Source organism: Echinops telfairi, unplaced genomic scaffold (genome assembly GCF_000313985.2).
Source record: "Echinops telfairi isolate 266 unplaced genomic scaffold, ASM31398v2 ScPeMD7_2291;HRSCAF=2852, whole genome shotgun sequence".
NCBI lineage: Eukaryota > Metazoa > Chordata > Mammalia > Afrosoricida > Tenrecidae > Echinops > Echinops telfairi.
This window is the reverse complement of record NW_022106189.1, coordinates 9,638,332-9,657,193: the sequence shown is the minus strand read 5'-3', so window position 1 is coordinate 9,657,193 and position 18,862 is coordinate 9,638,332. Positions and strand designations below refer to the sequence as shown.

At 39.2% G+C, this 18,862-nt stretch overlaps 1 protein-coding gene and 1 pseudogene across 1 annotated transcript in view; one reads left to right on the top strand and one right to left on the bottom strand.

The window, feature by feature from the left end:
* Nucleotides 1–18,862, bottom strand: part of LONP2 (lon peptidase 2, peroxisomal) — a 175,447-nt gene that overhangs the window by 66,002 nt on the left and 90,583 nt on the right. Inside the window, exon 8 of the mRNA XM_004704690.3 lies at nt 12,167–12,308. Within this exon, the coding sequence (XP_004704747.1) occupies nt 12,167–12,308 (142 nt within the window). The remainder of the gene's footprint in view (nt 1–12,166; nt 12,309–18,862) is intronic.
* Nucleotides 9,674–9,719, top strand: LOC115870807 (annotated as a pseudogene).

The window sequence follows — 18,862 nt, the reverse complement described above, 5'->3', positions numbered from 1 at the left end:
GCTACTGACTGGATTTCCTTCAAGGTGGATAGATACAATCCTATCCCAGACAGCACTGTACTTCAAGATTGATTTTGCAATGTCCTTTTTGACAATGAATGCCATTCCTCTTGATTGTGTTATTCTTGACATAGTAAATCATATGATTTTCTGATTCAAAGTGGCCAATACTAGTTCATTTCAGTTCACTAATGTCTGTGATATCAATCTTTAGGCATTCCATTATATTTTTTATGACTTTCAATTTTGCTAGATTCATACTTTGCATAGTCCAAATTTTGATCACTAGCAGATTTTTACAGCTGTTTCTCATACTTTAAGTTTGCTGGATTTATTAACCAGCCTCTATTGATCTTGTGAATCTCCATTGTTTTCAAATTTGCCCTAGTCTGTTCTTCTAATTTTTATATTAACATGATCAATGTAATATATCACTACGTTTCATGTCTGCACCAAGTCCAAATCTCTTTTAAACAAACTATGAAAGAAAGGTGAAGAATTTAAATAGCCCTGGGCTAATGTGGTGATCCTTCCCATAAGAGAGCAAACTGTGGCTGACTTCTGAGACTGGGATGGAGAAAAGGCATTTGCATGATCATTCACTGAGCACCAGTCTCCTTTAGCCTGCTTATTTTCTGCAGTATTCATACCAACTCTGGAACAGCTGAAGCCACAGGTGGCACTACTTTATTTAGGCCACCACAATCTACTGTCAATCCCCATGGACACCTGCCATTTCCACACTTAACCCCAGTTTTTCCAGATGCAGGGAGGGTACAATCCATCCCATCAAGCCTTTGGGACTTTTCAAACACTGATTTGGGGGTATAGCTAAAGTCTCTTGGTGAGGAATCCCCTACTTTGGCCACTCAAAGCTGCATCCCTGGTCCTGGAACCACTGCATCCAGCAGAGAAAAAGCAATTTCAGGTGATGTGGGGAAGAAATGTACAGTGGTGCCAGTATCCTCCCCCACCCCCTTGTGAGAAACCTAAGAATCTCTTCAGGGGTCATCCTCCCTTTGTCTCCCTCATGTTGAATGTGAAACACACTCATGCTTCAACTGGCCATTCCAATTTTCTATTAAACCATTACTCAGAGGGCGGTATGGGACGTGGTATGTCATCTAATATAATGTTTCTTGGCCCACTGCTACACTGTGGCTGTTAAGTGTGCTTCTTGTTCTGGGGATGTATAACTTAGTGGCCCAAGCTGTTACAGCATCTTTTGTTCTAATCCCTTGATGGTGTACATAGCATGTGCATGTGTCACTGGACATGCAAAGCCCAGTGCAGAGTAAGTTTGTACCTGTGAGGAACCTGGTGTCACTAATATCATTGATCTAATAGATTTGCCAGCTTTGTACAGGGCCTTCACCCCACGGAATCTGTCCCACAGACACCTATAAATCAAGTAAAAGTTACTGTACTTCCTATTCCCAAGACTAAGCAGGAGACCAAGTTGATTGCTCTATTTGGATTTTGGTGGACTCACACTGGTTAGGAGCTGGGCTGCTAACTGCAAGGTCAGCAGTTTGAAACCACCAGCTTTCTACTCCTGTAAAGAATTACCGTCTCGGAAACTCACAGATTCAGTTCTATCTTGTCCTACAGGGTCACTATGAGTCAGCATCAACATGATAACAGTGAGGTTTTGTGTGTGTATTCTATACTTGGAAATATGGCTAGTCCCATCCATAAAACTATGAGAAGAAAACTGCTTTTGAGTGGGAGCTTGAGCAACAGCAGGCTATGTCTGAGCTACAGAAAGTAGTTTCTAGCTCTCAGGCTCTTTTGACCCTCCTTCAGACGTGGTTTTGGTTGTGTCTGCAACTTTCTGCTGACTAGGACAGAGTTGCTTGGTTTAGAGACAGCAGTTCCAGAGTACACGAATCACAACAACTGAGGTGGAAAGCTGTTGCATTAAGACCACCAGATGGAAATACCTTAAATGAAGAAGGCAAGAACAAGTCAGCAAAATGGCCTGTTTTTCTAGCCATGTTGGAAGACGTGAACAATGGGGAGGGCCTATACATTTAGGTTATTACTGATTTGTTGGTAGTGGCCAATTGCCTGGTCAGGAAAATGAACGATGGCAAACTGGCCTTTTAAAGGTACACCTGTATGAGGAACGAATCCATGAAAGTCACTAGGGGAATTTAAAGGGCACATCTGAGTAGGACATGTTGGTATGCTCTCCCCTGAAGTGGCAATTGGGTCCATGAGATGAGTGGGCATGGGTGTGCTACAGCAATGCACACATGGGCTAAAGCCTGACATATCCCTTTGCACTGGATGAGGCATAAAATGCCAGTAAGGGGTGCCTTGGGAAGTTCCCAGAGCAAGGACCCTGAATACAAATAAAGTATTTTACTACAGGCCCTTCGTTTGGTAGTGAATGACCCTTATAAACCTAACAGGATGGCAAAACTGACTAATCCCCTCAGTAGACTACAACTACTTAATTTACATAGTAACAGACCAATTTCTGAAAAAGTCACAATTCTATTGGGTGGTTTTACATGCCATATTTACAAAGTAGACTAATTAATCCCCTTGCAAGAGTATGGCCTAGCAAATCATCTTAGAACTACAAATTCAGGACCAGAAAAGCCCTATACGTAAAAGGAAAACCATTGAACTATGAAGGTCAATATAACAAAACCAACAAACTTTTTTTTCTATATGTTAGCAACAACCAAAAATTGATAAAACAGTACTAAGAAATAAATATATAGGGACAAATTGGACAAAGTACAAGATCTGTATGCTGAAGCTATAAAACAATGCTGAAACTCAAGGATAGGGTTACAAGGGATCTAAAATCGACGGTGAGGAGGACTCAGAGTGCCTGGTGATGCTTGAACGGTGTAATGTAGCTGAGAGGAATTACTGAGAGCCGAACAAGGGGTGAACATGAGAGTAGGGCAGGAAGAAAGTAAAAGGAAAAATAAGGAAAGAACAAGGAGGTAAAAGCTATATATAAAGGTATAAACATAGACATGTATATATGTAAATAAATATTTAATGATAGGGGCATTGGTCTATGTACATATATTTATATGTTAAAGTATTAAGGTAGCAGACAGACTTTGGGACTCTACTTAAGTCTTCCCTCAACACAAGAACACTGTTCTAATATCCTAGCATTGTGTGATATTCACCTTCCCGATACAATCACTGATGACAAAAAGGGTGCATAAGCAAATGTGATGAAGAAAACTGATGGTACCCCATTATTAAAAGATATAGCATCTGGGGTCTTAAAAGGCTTGAAGGTAAACAAGCAGCCATCTAGTAGGGAAGCAACAAAGCCCACATGGAAGAAGCATACCAACCTGTGTGATCACGAGGTGTCGACAGGATCAGGTATTAGAAGACCAAAAACAAACAATTATATAGATGTAAAGGAGAAGGATCAGAGTGGAGATCCAAACCCATCTGTTGATAACTGGACATTCCCTCACAAAAGGGACAAATGGGACGATTCATTCATGATGCAACACAGCACTGACAAAGCACAACATTCCTCTAGTTCTTTAATGCCTCCCCCCCCCACTATCATGACCCCAGTTCTAGACCACAAATCCTTCTAGACTGCAGTATGTACATTGGTACAGATAAGAGCTGTCGACACATGGAATACAGGACCGATAAAACCCGTCAGAAACAACAATCAATCAATAAGTAAGTAAGTAAATAAAACATTGCTGAAGATAAACAAGATTCAGTAAATGGAGAGGTATAATAAGCTCACGAATCAGAAGACACAGCACTTTTTGTCTCTTTCAATTGTATTGTGGTTAATATATACACATATATACAAATGAAATAAAATATTTGCCATTCTATCCTTTAAAGTATATAATTCAGTCATATTAATTATATTCCTGTGTTGTGCAATCATCGTTACTATCTTTCCCTTCCATAACTTAATATCAGTCAAGTCTAATGTTTTCGAAGTCCATCATGCTATAACATGATCAGCCCAACAGGCAGAGAACTTAATCATCTCCTTTACTTGTGAAACTGTCTTAGGAGAACTTAATTCAGGAAACATAATTATTGGAAAATTACTCCTAAATTCAATGGACAGACTAAATGTCTAATAGGAGAAGTCTGTCATATTATCTGAAAATTGCCTCAGCATAAATTAAACTGAAAGCTTAAAACCTACAGATTTTAGGTTTTAAATGATGTTCCTAAATGATGTTCACTTTCACTGTTCATCGTACTCAATAGTAAACCATTTATAACCCTGAAAAGAATAATCATACAATACAAAAAGACCAAACCATCATCTGCAGGCTTTGATACCTTAAAATAGTTAACTATTTTTCATTAAACAAACAGGATTATGACTATATTTCTAAGACTAGCTTATCACTAATACAGAAGCTGTGACTGTGATACGCAAAGCACAATGTATTGTCTTCTTGCTAACAAAACAAGTGTTCCAGGTCATCCTGTTCTAAGATGATAAAAAATGAAGAAACAAGAAGCCTAGGCAAATTGGAGGGAAAAAGAAAACGTCCACAAAGCAAGTTTCTCTCCCAATTTTATACCTCAATTAGAATATTAATAGCATTTTACATAAGTGAGGGTAAAGAGGGCGATCAGAGGTGCTAGACTAAGGAGGATGGGCTGAATAAGTCTTCAACCCTAGCAAAATACTGGGGGGCTTTATTTCCTTAAGAAACTTAAAAAACAAAAACAAGTTTTTTGTCCTAGGACGTTGGGCAAGATGAGAATATGCACTGTACTTTTCACGATTAAAAGTAAATATTTATGTATTTGTACTGCAAGTTTAAATAAAAGTTTATTTATTTAAAGTAGTCTACAAACTGACCAGTGGTGGTCCCATTGTTTTCCAAGGGACCATCAATGGATGATTTCTCAGAAGGAGATAGCCAGGCCTTCCTTCTGAGACACCTATAGGTAAACTTTAATTGCCAACCCTTTAAAAAAATATATATACTTATTTATTTAGATTTAATACATGTCATATCCTTCTATAGTTCAATCGCATCCAGTAGACTTGTAGAGCTTCTACCACAATCAGTTTCCCAACGTTCTTTTTCTACCTGGGCTGGCATCATCTCCCTATTATCCCTCATCCCCACTGCTTACCTGGCCAAACTCCCAGAACCCCTCTACTTGCTGTCCCCACAGGTTCATCAATCCTGCACGTCATATAGGGAAAACATAACACACCTTCGAGGGAGTGCCCTCCAATGACATAAAATCTCTGATATACACCCTAATATATACAAATAAAAATAAAACAAAACATTACAAACAACCAGATCAGGTCCAGCCTGCATCACAGGGGGGCAGAGTTTTAACTGTTCATATCAGATTTATGCCTTTGATCTTCTACAGTCATCTCTCCAGAGCACTGCTCACACTTGATCCTAGCCAAAAGGCCGAGAAACGGTCCAAAGCACTGTTGAGTAGCCACTTCCTACCACCCTTCAATTGTAGAGAGAGGGAGCTCACTGGAGGCTTATTACCTAGGTAGTTCCACAAATGATTCTTGGGCTCCCACTGTCATCCACAGCCTTCTGATCACTGTATTCTCACCATTTAGGCTCTGATACTAATCCCTCCTTCAACTTCAGATGATATGGATTACAATCCTGCAGTTAATTGCCAACCTTTTAGTTAGAAGTCAAATACTCAGCTATGTGAGATACCCAGGGCACAAATAACATGGTTGATGTCGATGCTAGGTGCTGCTGAGTCGCCCCGTGACCCTAGGTACAACAGAACAAAACCCTGCTCAAACCACTGTGAAGCCCTTGAGGCTCATCTTCTTTTCCCCCAGATTCTTTATTTTACACGATGATTCTCTCTTTATGGACTCATCCCTCCTGTTAACATGTTCATAGGATGAAGTCTCCCCATCTTCACTTCTGTAATAGTCTAGGTACTTTGGAGAAACAAATCCACAGCAACTCACGTATAAGAGAGTTTTATGCAAAGAAAATGTGCATCATGAAAACATCCCAACCCAATGCTGCCCAAGCCCACAAGTCCAACATTAACCCATACCCAACACCAGTCCACAAAGTCCTTCACCTCACAAAACAGAGGCAATAATGCCGACTGCAGGAGGAAAGCTGAGTCCGTGAACGTGTAAGCATCTCAGCACTGGCAGGGGTCTCCACACGGCTGCTCCAGCACCCACGGCTGCATCGGGATAGATCCATGCGGCTTCTCCTTGGGGATGTCTTGTAGGAAGTCCATCTTGCAAGCTGAAGCAGGGAACTGCTAAGGCAGCTGCACCCGATGCAACCATCACAAAACAAGAGACCCGAGAACTAGAAAGGCGAGGCTTCACCACCCATTTATCCCTCCGCCTTTCAACCAGCACCACATGTGATTATCGGCCAGGCTGGCACAATTAACTAACTCAACTTCTGAATGGATATTTTGGCTGTACTTCAAATCCTGATTTGTTTGTTGGTAGAGTCCATAATAGATGCAATATTATTGGCCAATATTCTCTTCAATTTTTCTTTTCTAGGTCGAGTGGAATTCATATAAAGTAATCAAACATACCATGGCTTGGGTCAGATCTTCAGAGTGACACTTAGTTTTTTTAACCCTTCAATTGGGTCTTTTACATCAGGCTTGCCTAATGCAAAATGCTGTTTGATTTCCTCTATGACTATTGTGGATCTAAATAAAATTAAATCCTGAACATTCTTTTTTTTTCTTTCTTTTTTTCTCTGTTTATCAAGATGCTCAGTTGTGAAGAATTTTATGTTAAAGTACAATCCATACTGAAGGCTGAAGCATTTGGCCTTCATTTGTTAAGTGCTTCAAGTCCTCTTTGCTTAGAGAAAGCCAGGTTGTGTCAGCTGCATATTTCAGGTTGTCTTAGCCTTCTTCAAATCCAGATCCTGTGCTTTTCTCCATGTAGGTCCAGTTTCTTTCTCAGTATATAAGCTGAATGCATACTATGAAAGGATTCAAACCAGATACGCCACTCCTGATTTTACACTACATAATGTGCCCCTTTCTGTTAGAAATACTGCCTGTTGGTCCATGTATAGGTTTTACATGAGCACAACTAAAAGAGTGGAATTTTTATTCTTTAGAATGTTATGTGTAATTTGTTATGATCCACACAGTTGAATGCCTTTGAATATTTAATTAATCACAGCAAATAAATATCTTTCTGGTATTCTCTGCTTTGAGATCCACCTGACATTAGCAATAATATCCCTGTTCTACTGTTTTTTTCTGAATATGAATATGGCATGAATTTCTGGCAGTTCCCTGTTTATGTACTGCTGTAACTATTTTAAAATTATTTAACAAAAGTTTTTCTCTCACTGCTATTGAATTGATTCTGACTCATAGTGACCCCTACAGAACTGCCTGTGGTTTACTGGGACCAACTTTTCCCCCCTCTACCAAGCCATTTTATTAGAAACTAATCCAGACATCATATTACTCCCTAGTTCAATCATATCAAGTAATGTTGAATAATTGCTACCATAATCAGTTTCAAAACATTTTCTTCCTTCTTGAACTCCTTAATATCAGCTTCCCACTTACTCCTCCCCAACACCTCCCCCATCATAACCTCCAGGATCATTTATTCCAGTTATTGTCTCTATAGACTCATCCATCCTGGGTTTCATATACTGGAAAACATAGAAAAATACATAACAGAGTCAACACTACCACCAACAATGACAAAACACAACGGAGACAAACATTTATTTGAAGAAAAACCCACAGAAAAATACTAAAAACCAGACTGTACACAAAGTGAATCAAAAGGGAGATATATGTGACAAGGTTTTACCCCTTCAAGCCAGATTTTAATCTATTTAATTTTAATCACGACTATAGTCATGAGACTAACTCTTTATGAGAGCAGAAAGCCTCATTTTTCTCTAAGCAAAAATTTAGTTGTGCGCAATATCAATGATACTGTTTGAGAATTTCCTCTTTCTGTTGGGATATACAAAAACTAAAAACAAACAAACAAACAAACAAACTCACTGCCATCAAAGTGATTCCACCTCATAGCAATCCTGAAGGATGGCGTGAAACTCCCCCGGTGGGAGTCCGAAGTTGTAGGTCTTTCCAGGAGGAGACAGCTTCATCTTTCTCCCGTGGAGCAGCAGGTGGTTTTTAAACAGTTGACCTTGCTATTAGCAGGTGAACTCTTAACCCACTATGCCACCAGGCCTCCTTTGAGACCAACACCAGGGATATTAATGTGGCAATGCACTCTAGAGCCCATGTGGTGCTCAAATTGTTGACAGCCAAGTTTCATTCTCAAGACAAGAGACTTACAAAGAATAGTCTGAGTAGTCTAAGAAGAAAGCCTAAAGTTACTGACATGGGAAGTTCCTTAACCGCTCAGTCTACTCAGATGACCCTACTGTAAAGCTCACAGTCAATAAACCCATATGTTCACACAGGAGTAACTCATATGCTCATAGCCTCCATTGGCATTTCCATTCTTCACTATTAAATATGACTGGAAAAATGTAAATTATAAATCTTCTACAGAAACACTTTAATATGTAAGATATGACAAAACAATAATTTATAAATTATCAAGGGTTCATGAAGGAGGAGGGAGTGGAGAGGGAGGGGGAAAATTGTGGAGCTGATGCCAGGGGCTTAAGTGAAGAGCAAATATTTTGAGAATGATGAGGGTAATGAATGTACAAATGTGCTTGACACAATTGATGCATGTATGGATTGTGATAAGAGTTGTATGAACCCCTAATAAAATGATTTAAAGAAAAAAAGACACCGAATGAGACATAACAAAGCATAAAGAGAATTAAAAAAAAAAACCCTCAAAAAGATAAGAAAATATATCACAACTATGTAACAAGAGCAAGATACTAAGAAAGGAATATGCAGATAACTCAATATGTTATTTGAAATGAAAAATATGGTAGTAGAAATGGCAAACTCAAAGAAGTATTAAAATTGAAAGCTGATGAAGTATTCAGAAAGCAGAGCAAAAATAAGAGAGATAAAAGGTTAGAAGTGAAAAAAAAAAAAAATCCAAGATCTAACACCCAAACACCAGGTTAGTGAAGATCATAAGACTTCAGGAATATTTTCTGGAACTGAAAAACAAGATATTTCCAACTCAGAGAATCTTCAAAGAGCCCAGAAAAATAGATAAGGCAGGACCTATGCCAAGGTTCCTTTATTATAGAATGTCAGAAGAGTAAGATAAGAAGAAGAATTTAAAACTTTCCTAAGATCACAAAGGATAAGGATGGATGGATCACAGTGGCTTCAGTCTTAACAACACCGACACTGGAAACTGGAAAACAATGGAGAAATGTGTTCAAAATGAAATTATTTCTATGTATAGTCTATATCCAAACTATCAATCAAATAGTATGAGGAGAACACAGAAATGCTAAGATATGTCAAATCAGAAAGCCTTTACCTTCCATGCTCCGAAAGCTATTAAGAGATTAATATCATAAAAATATGCAGGCTTAAGCCAAAAAAGAAGAAACAAGATACAAAGAAAAAGAAATCTAATATGGTAAGAGGTGAAGGGGGATCCAAGGAAGACAGCTATGGACCAGACATCGAAAACAGCCACTTCAGACTTACGGAATATAAAGCTGACTGAAGACCTAAAGTGTTTGAGTGTCTTGAAAGAAGACTCAGACAGTGTTTCCACTCTTTTAGAATTTGTCTAGCAGGTCCCCCCCCCACCCTGGAAAACCTCCCATTAAAAAAAAAAAAAGATTTAGACAACTGGTAAAAGTCCAAAATAAAAAAGAAAGACACAAGAAAATTATTAAGTAAGCAGAATTAAAAAGTAAAAGTGGGGGGGAAGGACCGGAAATAAAAGCAGTATCATTTACCAGAGGGTTCAATTGTGAAAAGCATTTCAATAATCACAATGTAAGTTTTCAAGGAGACTTACAGAAGTTCATAAAAAAATAAGATGATACCAGCTAATCCGTCCACCTTTAAAGAACGAAAAGTCCTGAGAATTCAATCATGAAAATAATTCAGTCTTTTCTTATAGTAATTGAAGAAAACTGGCATCTTTTGAACATTTTTTTCTTAAAAGATTAGGAAAGACAGCAATAGAGAGGAGTCAAGTCAGGCCTCTAAGTTGGATGCTCATTCAAACTGACAACCTTTTTCACTTGATGAGAGAAACGAGCAGAAACCTTGCTGTGGGAGAGGACTCTTGTGAAGCCTTTTTAGGCCTTTTTCTGCTACCACTTTGGCTAACTTTCTCAAAACACTCTCCCAATAAACAGACACTATTGAAAGCGTCTCCAAAAAGTCAACAAGTAAAATATGAGCAGCCTACAAAATTGTTGCCATGACTTTGGCTCTTGACCTGTTCTCTTATGCTTTGACTGGATTAATTCCACTTCTTGGTAGCCATTGCTTTGATGGCCCTTTGTCTTCAGGATCATACAAAGTGATATTTCATCTTGTTAAAATTCTTCCAAGAAATGTTTGAGGATTTTGATCCCACTTAAAAAAAAATGTCCATAGAAAGTTCTGTTCTCCTTTGCAGCTGATCTGGACTTGGTGATTTTGGTACCCATTGAGCATAAAGTTTGCTCAGCTTTAGTTTTTCAGTCAGAATTGGGAAAACCGAATCTACTGAGATGTCTATTGTATTGGCTATTGTTTCTGCTGCTGTCAATCTCCTTAAATTATGGAAAAGACTGTTTTCTCACAAATGGATATGGATTATTGCTACTGCAGGGTTTATTTTCAACACTGTCTCATCTCTTTTTAATAGGAGTATGATTGTTAAGGATTATGTCAATTAGACACTTCTGGATAAAGGTAGGGATGGAGCTCAACCTATCAATCAGGTCACACACAGTCTGATGATGCCTCCTTGAAGCCTATTTATAAGAGATGTTGGGAAATTCTCACTCTGTCCTTTCACCCTCCCTTCTTGCTGGGCCTCTGTGTCTGCCCCCAGGGACAGCCCCATGTGGGGCTGAGGAGCCAACTTCGGCGGGCTGGCTGTCAGCGCCACTCCATGTTTCCACCAACCTTGGATCCATGTAACTCTGCACTTACCAGCCAGTGATCTTCCTCTACCCTGCCTCACCTTCCTGAGTTATTGACCTTTGGCTACATGGATCTGAAGAGGGCTCTGACTACCATCTGACCCGCGGACTTGAGTTGGACTGGGCTAGGATGCCTTCTTGATATAAAATTACTTCCTTAAATATAGTTCTTTCTTGGAAATATATGTGCGTCCCTGGTTTTATTTCTCTAGACAACTCAGCCTAACACAAGGAGTTATCCATTTGTTAACTGCTGATTTCTTAAGGCATTATCCCCATAAGCTTTTCATAAAGCATGAATGATTTCACAATTCTTCCATTCAAGCTTCACCATAAATTTGATGTTTGTTCTTGGTCCAATGTTAGCAGTATTTATGTACTCTGACAGGGTTCTTCTCAAACCAATGTCTTATCCTTCTTAGTGCCTGACTAGAGCTGGTTTAGAAATGCTTTAACAAGTTATTATGGGGCTATTCTGTGCAAAAAGTTTTTGAAATCCATGCAGAATTTTTTCATAATATGCACTTCTCATAAACTTTCTAAAGATATTTTGTAATCAATAATAATTCAACAAATCTAGTAAAATTATATTCAGTAAAATTACATTAAAATGGTAGTATAAAAATGCTATCAGAGGGACAGAGGCAAGATAGAAAACAAATTCACCTCCTATGGCGCGAGTCAATAGATAATGTTGAAAACTAAAATGAAACAAAAAACCAATAGCAGTATAACTATGCTAACTTTGAGATTAGAACTAATCAGAGGGCAAATTATATAGAATAAAATGTATAGAAGGACGACATAATGGCTCTACAAAGGAGACTTGCTTGCTGTGTTTTATAGTGAGCCTGTAGAAATACGATCTCTAAACAATAAGCATGTACAAAATTTTGTTAAGCTATTTGATTTAAAGGAAAAGAAATAGGGATTATCAGGGGGAAAAAAGAAAGGATATTTCTAGACATTTCAATTTAAATAACAAATTATTTCCAATTTCATTCTATCAACTGCCTTTCCCATAACTAAACCTGCACCCAATGACTATATTACTGTTCTCGTCCATAGTCTCCAAGTGTAAATACAGACTGGGTTTTTCTAAGTCTTACCTCAAGGAGAGCTGCTGCAGGATCACCTTGTAAACTCTTCCCCAGTTTGTCAACCTCATCTAAAAGGAACACTGGATTATTAACTCCAACAGTCTTCAAGCCATTGATTATACGACCAGGCATACTGCCAACATAGGTGCGCCTAGAAGATAAGTAACAAATTCACAGCAATGAGATGTCAAGAGATAAAGCAAGACCATTTCAAATTCCGATAATAAAGCAATCCCTGGGTGGGGCTGAAACAGTTAATGTACTCGGCAGCTCACTAACCAACTGAACAAACTGTGGGTGAAATATTGCATGAAGCATCAAATGAAGATAGAAGGGTGACACAGAATCACTGTACCAAAATGAGTTGGTGAATATTCCATCGTTGTAAGAGGTAGCGTATTAATAAAACAAAACAAAAAACCTGATGGTGCCTAAGCTGCAATGAAAGCATTAGCAAAAAAACAAAGCTCCAGGAACCAATCTAAACGTTTCAATAAGTGGAGGCAACACTGGAAGCATTCACTATGGGGGAAAGTGAGGACATGGGAATGTATATGGTAGGTACATATACATAAAAGCATCTCTATGCTTTTAACCACAGGGCTTGGAAGACCTAGGGAAAGAAGACTTCCAAAGTTCCATGACAGAGTAAAACCCAATATGCATTCACCAGTCTGAAAGAGGTCCCCATAATAGCCCTCCATAAAATGCTAATATAGAGATGTCTCCTACACACCTGGCTACTCCCTATGCAGCTAATTAATGCCTATCTTTAAGAGCAATCAGATTCTTTTGTCTGTCCCACCCAAGGAGTAGTAAGGTCTCCTGCTGATGCCTGATACTTATCACAGGGTGTTTCCCTGGAGAGCCAGGGACATCCAAAGTTAAGACACTGCCCATTCTATTGCAAATGTGCCTGCAGGAGGCTTGCAAACCTCATGATTACATAAACCCCTATGGAAATACATTCACTCTCTCTTGATTCCAGGGTTGAGAAGAGCCCCATGTGCCTTACTGCCATTTGACTGTGGGGCTGGATCTCATACGCTAGTCTATGCCAAGGCAGCTATGGGCCAACCAACTGGAAGAGATCCATTATGCCCATTCCAAGTTCTGACCCAACAGAACTTGAAATTTATTAAATAATATAATTAATATCACATACAAGTAAAATTGATGATTATTCAAAAACAGCTGCAGCAGTACATTGACAGGGAACTACCAGAAATTCATGCGTGACTCTAAAAAGGATGTAAAATGAGGGATAGTCAGAGCTTATATCAGACCGATCTTAGCTGAAAGCAGAAACAGAAAAATGTCTTGTGTTTTACTGATTATGCAAAGGTATTGGACTGTGCAGATCATAACAAATTATAAATTAACATTGTGAAGAATGGAAATTCCAGAAAATTGTGCTCATGCATTTTGAACAGACACAGACCAAGACGCAATCATTGGGACATAACGAGAGAATACTACATGGCTTAAAATCATAAAAGCTGTGGATCAAGGTTGTATCTTTTCACCATCCTTATTCAATTGGAATGCTGAGCAAGTAATCAAGAGAAGCCAGTATATGAAGATAAATTCTGCATCACGATTGAAGGAAAGTTTATAAATAACCTGTGCTATGAAGATAATACAACCTTGCTTGCTGAAAGTGAGGACTTAAGGCATTGACTGATGAAAGCAAAGAAACAGCCTTTTGTATGGACTATACTTTCACATAAAACAAATAAAAATCATCCTAACTGGACCAATAAATAACAACATGATAAACAAAGAAAAATATTAAAGTGGTAAGAATTACATTTCACTTGGATCCACGATCAATGGTCATGGAAACAGCAGTCAAATTAAACAACATACTATTTAAATATGTTGCACTGGGAAAATCTGCTGCACAAAGGTGTCACTTTGAGGACTAAAGTGTGTCTGACACAAGGCACGGTATTTTCAATTGGGACATGTGCAACTGAAATCTGAATGTTCGACACAAGAAGGAAGACTGAAGAAGAACTGATGTATTTGAATGATGGTGCTAGTAAAGAATATTAAAAGTACCACAGACTGAGAGAAGAGTAAACAAATCTGTCTCAGAGGAAATACAACCATAATGCTCCTTAGAAGCATGATGATGTCTCACATACTTATAAAGTGCCAGACTAGTCCCTGGAAAGAGACATCATGCTTGGTAGAGGATCCATGGAAAAGAGGAAGGCCGTCAGTGGGACAGATTGAAGCAGTGGCTGCAAAATGGGCTCAAACATAACCACAAATATAAGGATGGCTCAGGATTGAGCAATATTTCATTCTGTTATACCCAGGGTCACTGTGAGTCAGAACCAACTGATGGCACCTCATGAAAGAAACAGAGATGCCAGAAAAAGAGACTTGGTAATATGCTTCTGAAAAATCAGTTGAATGCAGGGCACAGGGTTTGAAAGAAACCAATTTGATTTGGGGGCAATATATTGTAAGTTATTGGTTCACTTTTCACTTAAGTGAACACATACTTTCATTTCATGCCACACTCTACATCTATCATAATTATACAGATAATCTGTAAGTTTTATTTTCAAATTAATTGTGACTACAATTCTTTATGGATCTTCAACGAATTGTTATCTCATTTTTGCTACTCCCTGGAAAAGCACTGTATTTAAATCACACAACTTACTCGTCAGATGCCAAAATATTCAAAGACTGAATTTAAGTCCTTTTTGAAAATTGTTTTCTCAAGAGATTCCTGTCTCCAACACAACCATCTCTCTATATACTGAAATGGCTTCCTTAGAACTGACTGAAACATTAACATCTTCATAAAGGAAATTAAAAATTGGTTCAAAAAGTCAACGAAAACATAGAAAAAGAGGGAAAGAGAAGAGATGAATGAGTAAGAAAAGAAGGGAAGGTTCTAAACTTTTATTTCCAGAGGCAATAACAGATTGCTAATTGATATTGGGTTAACTGATTTAGGGCTAATAAGAGTCTAGGATTAATCAAATTTAAATTAAATTTTCATTAATTCTGATCTTTTAGGGAAAAACTATGCTCCCCAAATACACTAAGTGGCATAAACAAGTTCATCACACAAATCTGTTGAATATTAAACTTTTAGAGGCTGCTTTATCACATTTAAGCATGAATTATCTACATAATTATACAGAAGTAGAGTGTGGCATGAAATGAAAACAAAGATTGCCAAAGTGAAAAAAAAGTGCCTTCTAAAGCAATACTTTATTTTAAGCAGCTGTTTACTAAGTTTAATTACAACTTTAATGCCTAAATCATGTGCAAAACAAATGCGGTTTCTGAAAAAAGCAAAAAGGCCTGGTTGCTTAGATGCCACAGCTCAGTGTTCAGTGGAACAGCAGCACTCAGCTTATAATCCATACAAAGCTGCCTCACAGAGCAGGCCTCCCTCAACTCTGCCAGATGATTGGTACAAGACAGGGCAGAATAAACAGAGCGACCTTTGAAAAGACTTGCAAATATCATGTCTTTCATCCACTGAAAATGATCAAGGCCTGAAACCAAATATAGCTGACACTAACCTGTTACAGTAAGGAATTAGTACATGAATGATGTTTAATTGAAATATGAGACAAGACTCAAAATTAAGTTCTTTGACAATATTTCTCTAGAAAATACACACATTACAAAACCTCTGTGGGTAATTTCTTGCTACATTATTATTATTTTTTTCTTTCCTTATAGTTACTGATGGGACTTCAAAAACAGGTACTAACAGTTCAGACTTAAGTAATGAGTCAAACAATACTCTAGGTTGGATATCCTTTCTGTTGAAGAACTAGAAACTTACACACAAGTCACTGCGTACAACAACGGCCTCAACAACTTCCCATCGCTCACCAGAGGCTATAGAATAAGATCAAACTCCTCTCCCTGAGTTTCAGATCTCTTCTTTATTTGCCCACTTGCCACCCCACTTTCCTGCAACCCTTCGGTTATCACTGTCTTGCTTCAGCCACTATAAAAATCCCATTACATCTCATTCATGTGCTTTTATTTTTACCTTTGTTAAGATAGTGCCTTCCTGCACTTCCTCTCACTGTAACTTCCACCTACCCACTAACCGACTGCCATTGAGATCACTGTGACTCCCAGTGATTCTACAGGAAAGAGTGATCCTGCCCTGCCCTACAGGGCTTCAAGGATGTACATCTCTGCAGAAGCAGACTGCCCCATTTTCACCATGGAACACACTGGCAGGTTACAACTGTGGACCTTCCAGTGTGGAGCCAAGTGCTTTAGCCACTCTATCACCAGGACCCTCAAACTCTATATAAAATCCAGAAATTCTATGACACTTTTCCCAAACATCTTTGTAAAAACAATGGCGTGGAGGGGGCAATGTTTAACCTGTGACTGTAGCAAGGGGGAAAGAGAATCAAACCTAACACCAGCCCAAGGCAACTTCATATACAGTGGAGGTCAGACATGCCTCCATCTTCTACCCTTCTTTATCAATTCTGATACCAGCTATACCTCCCACAGTGCATTCTCCTTCTCAGCTGGATTCAACAGTGCATTGATTGCTTTGATTACCTAGAATTTACAGACCATACTCACGATTATGGGTTTCATTAGGGAAGTGAACAAATTGTAATTCAGGATTCAGAAATGCTCACCATACAGTTCTAACAATCAGGGCAGTCTCTTCTAAGCCATGCTCACACACAGGTGTCTCTGTGGCCCTCAGCCTCACAGGCTAAGGTTTTAGCTAAATGGATAGTAGACCCAGCTCCTCCTATTAAGTGCCCACAGGTATAGCACTCCGAAAGTGAGCCACTTGCAAAAAGGAACTCAGCTTTAACTGTTCCATGAGCCTGGAAGCTCTGTCTCAGGTTGTGCTGCGGCCATTCCTCTCCCACTCCTCTGCCACTTTTCACAGCTTAATGAAAAAAAACCGATGAGCTTCATTCCAGTTAAATCTTCCCTTCCCACTTCTGAGATGCTCATTTTATACTCGTTTATGTTTTAGGTGCCATCTAGTCAGTTCTGACCTACAACAACTCTACGTACAACAGGATACACCACAAGGTCTTGCACCATCCTCACAACTGGTGCTGTTGAGCCCATCAGAATGACAAAACTGATGAATACCTGCATCTGAGTTCCAAGTTTTGGAATCAAATTTGCCCTGCTAAAAATCACCAGGAGCACTGGTGGTATACATGTTGCGCGTTAGGCTGCAATCAGCATGGCTAGCAGTTCAAAACCAGCAGCTCCTCGAGAGAAAGACTGGGCTTTCTACTCTTATCCATTGAGTCTCAGAAATCCACAGTAGGGTCGATATGAGTGAGCATTGACTAGACAGCTGCAAGAGTTTTAACAATCACTCACAACTGTATCATATAATTCTATTAGCACATCCCCATCCCTTCTCTTACCCAGACCCATCAGGGAAAAGGAAAATACACCCAGCATATAGGGTGTGACCTAAATGATTGGCGAGAGTTAAAAAGGCTATGCCTATAAAAGCCATATCAAGTAAATCACGGCAATGCTACCTCTTACAGAGAGATCTTTCCAATAATGCAATGCCTGCAATATTTACTGATTCTGAAATGTACCTGATGCTCACTTTTTAATTCATGGGTAACCAGTACATACCTTCCTAAAAACACCATAAGTTCCTCTAAAGACACTGGTGACAGAGTAGGTCTTATTACAAAGTAGATACTGGAGAGCTCTAAGTTTGTTCCCCAAAGAAAAGTTTTTCTCCTAATCACTTAAGGTCAACCATGCTGGTCCCAAAGCATCCTTCTATCTGAACTGTTAAAGTGGAATTATTTTTGACAGTTAGTAAGCTAAGCAGGAAGTCAGTAGTTCAAACCCACCAGCCACTCAGCAGGAGAAAAATGAGGCTGTTGGCTCCAGAAAGATTTACATAGCCTCGGAAATGCTATATGGGGTCACTATAAGAAAGAATTGACTTGACAGCAGTGGGTGCCTGAGTCAAGCTCCTCAATTGTTAAATGAGGATGGTAATAGTATAAACTCAAGGGTTATGAGAAAACAAGGGTAAAACACACAGTATATTGCCACTCTCCGCAGAAGAATTTACTTCAGAGGACAGCAGTGAAACTGCAGCTCAGGGAGATGGGCATGTCTGATCAGAGCACATGGGAGCAAATGAAGGTGGAGGAAGACAGAATGGAGCACATCCTGACCCACCAAGCCTTGAGGATGATATCCCTGCTCAGAGCAGTCAATGCACAGAGAAGACCGTATGACCGGCCCCACTATCAGACACGACATTCCTCATTGACCCATAGCCCTACAGGGGACAACACAAGACACAGTGTGGGAACTGTGCCTGTTCTGACTCCACCACACCGAGGAAAAACACTAAGGGCGTGCAACAGAATAGCAAGGGCAACAGAACAAGGAAGTCCTGAGGGAATACCAAAAATACCCTTTGAGACCAGACATGGTACCCCATCAGATTCGACCAGAAAATACCCCCAAAGGTCAACAAACGGTCCTTGAACTATTTATAGGCTTTTTTTGGGGTCATTGGTTTTGTTTTCTTTTGTTGCTTTGTTTTGCTCTATCTCGTTTTTGTGCATGTTATTATTTCCGTAGGTCTATCTAGATAAGATAGGCTGGATAAACAATCTGGAGGAGAAACCAACAGGACTGACAGTTCTGGGGGGACATGGGAGAGGGGGAGGT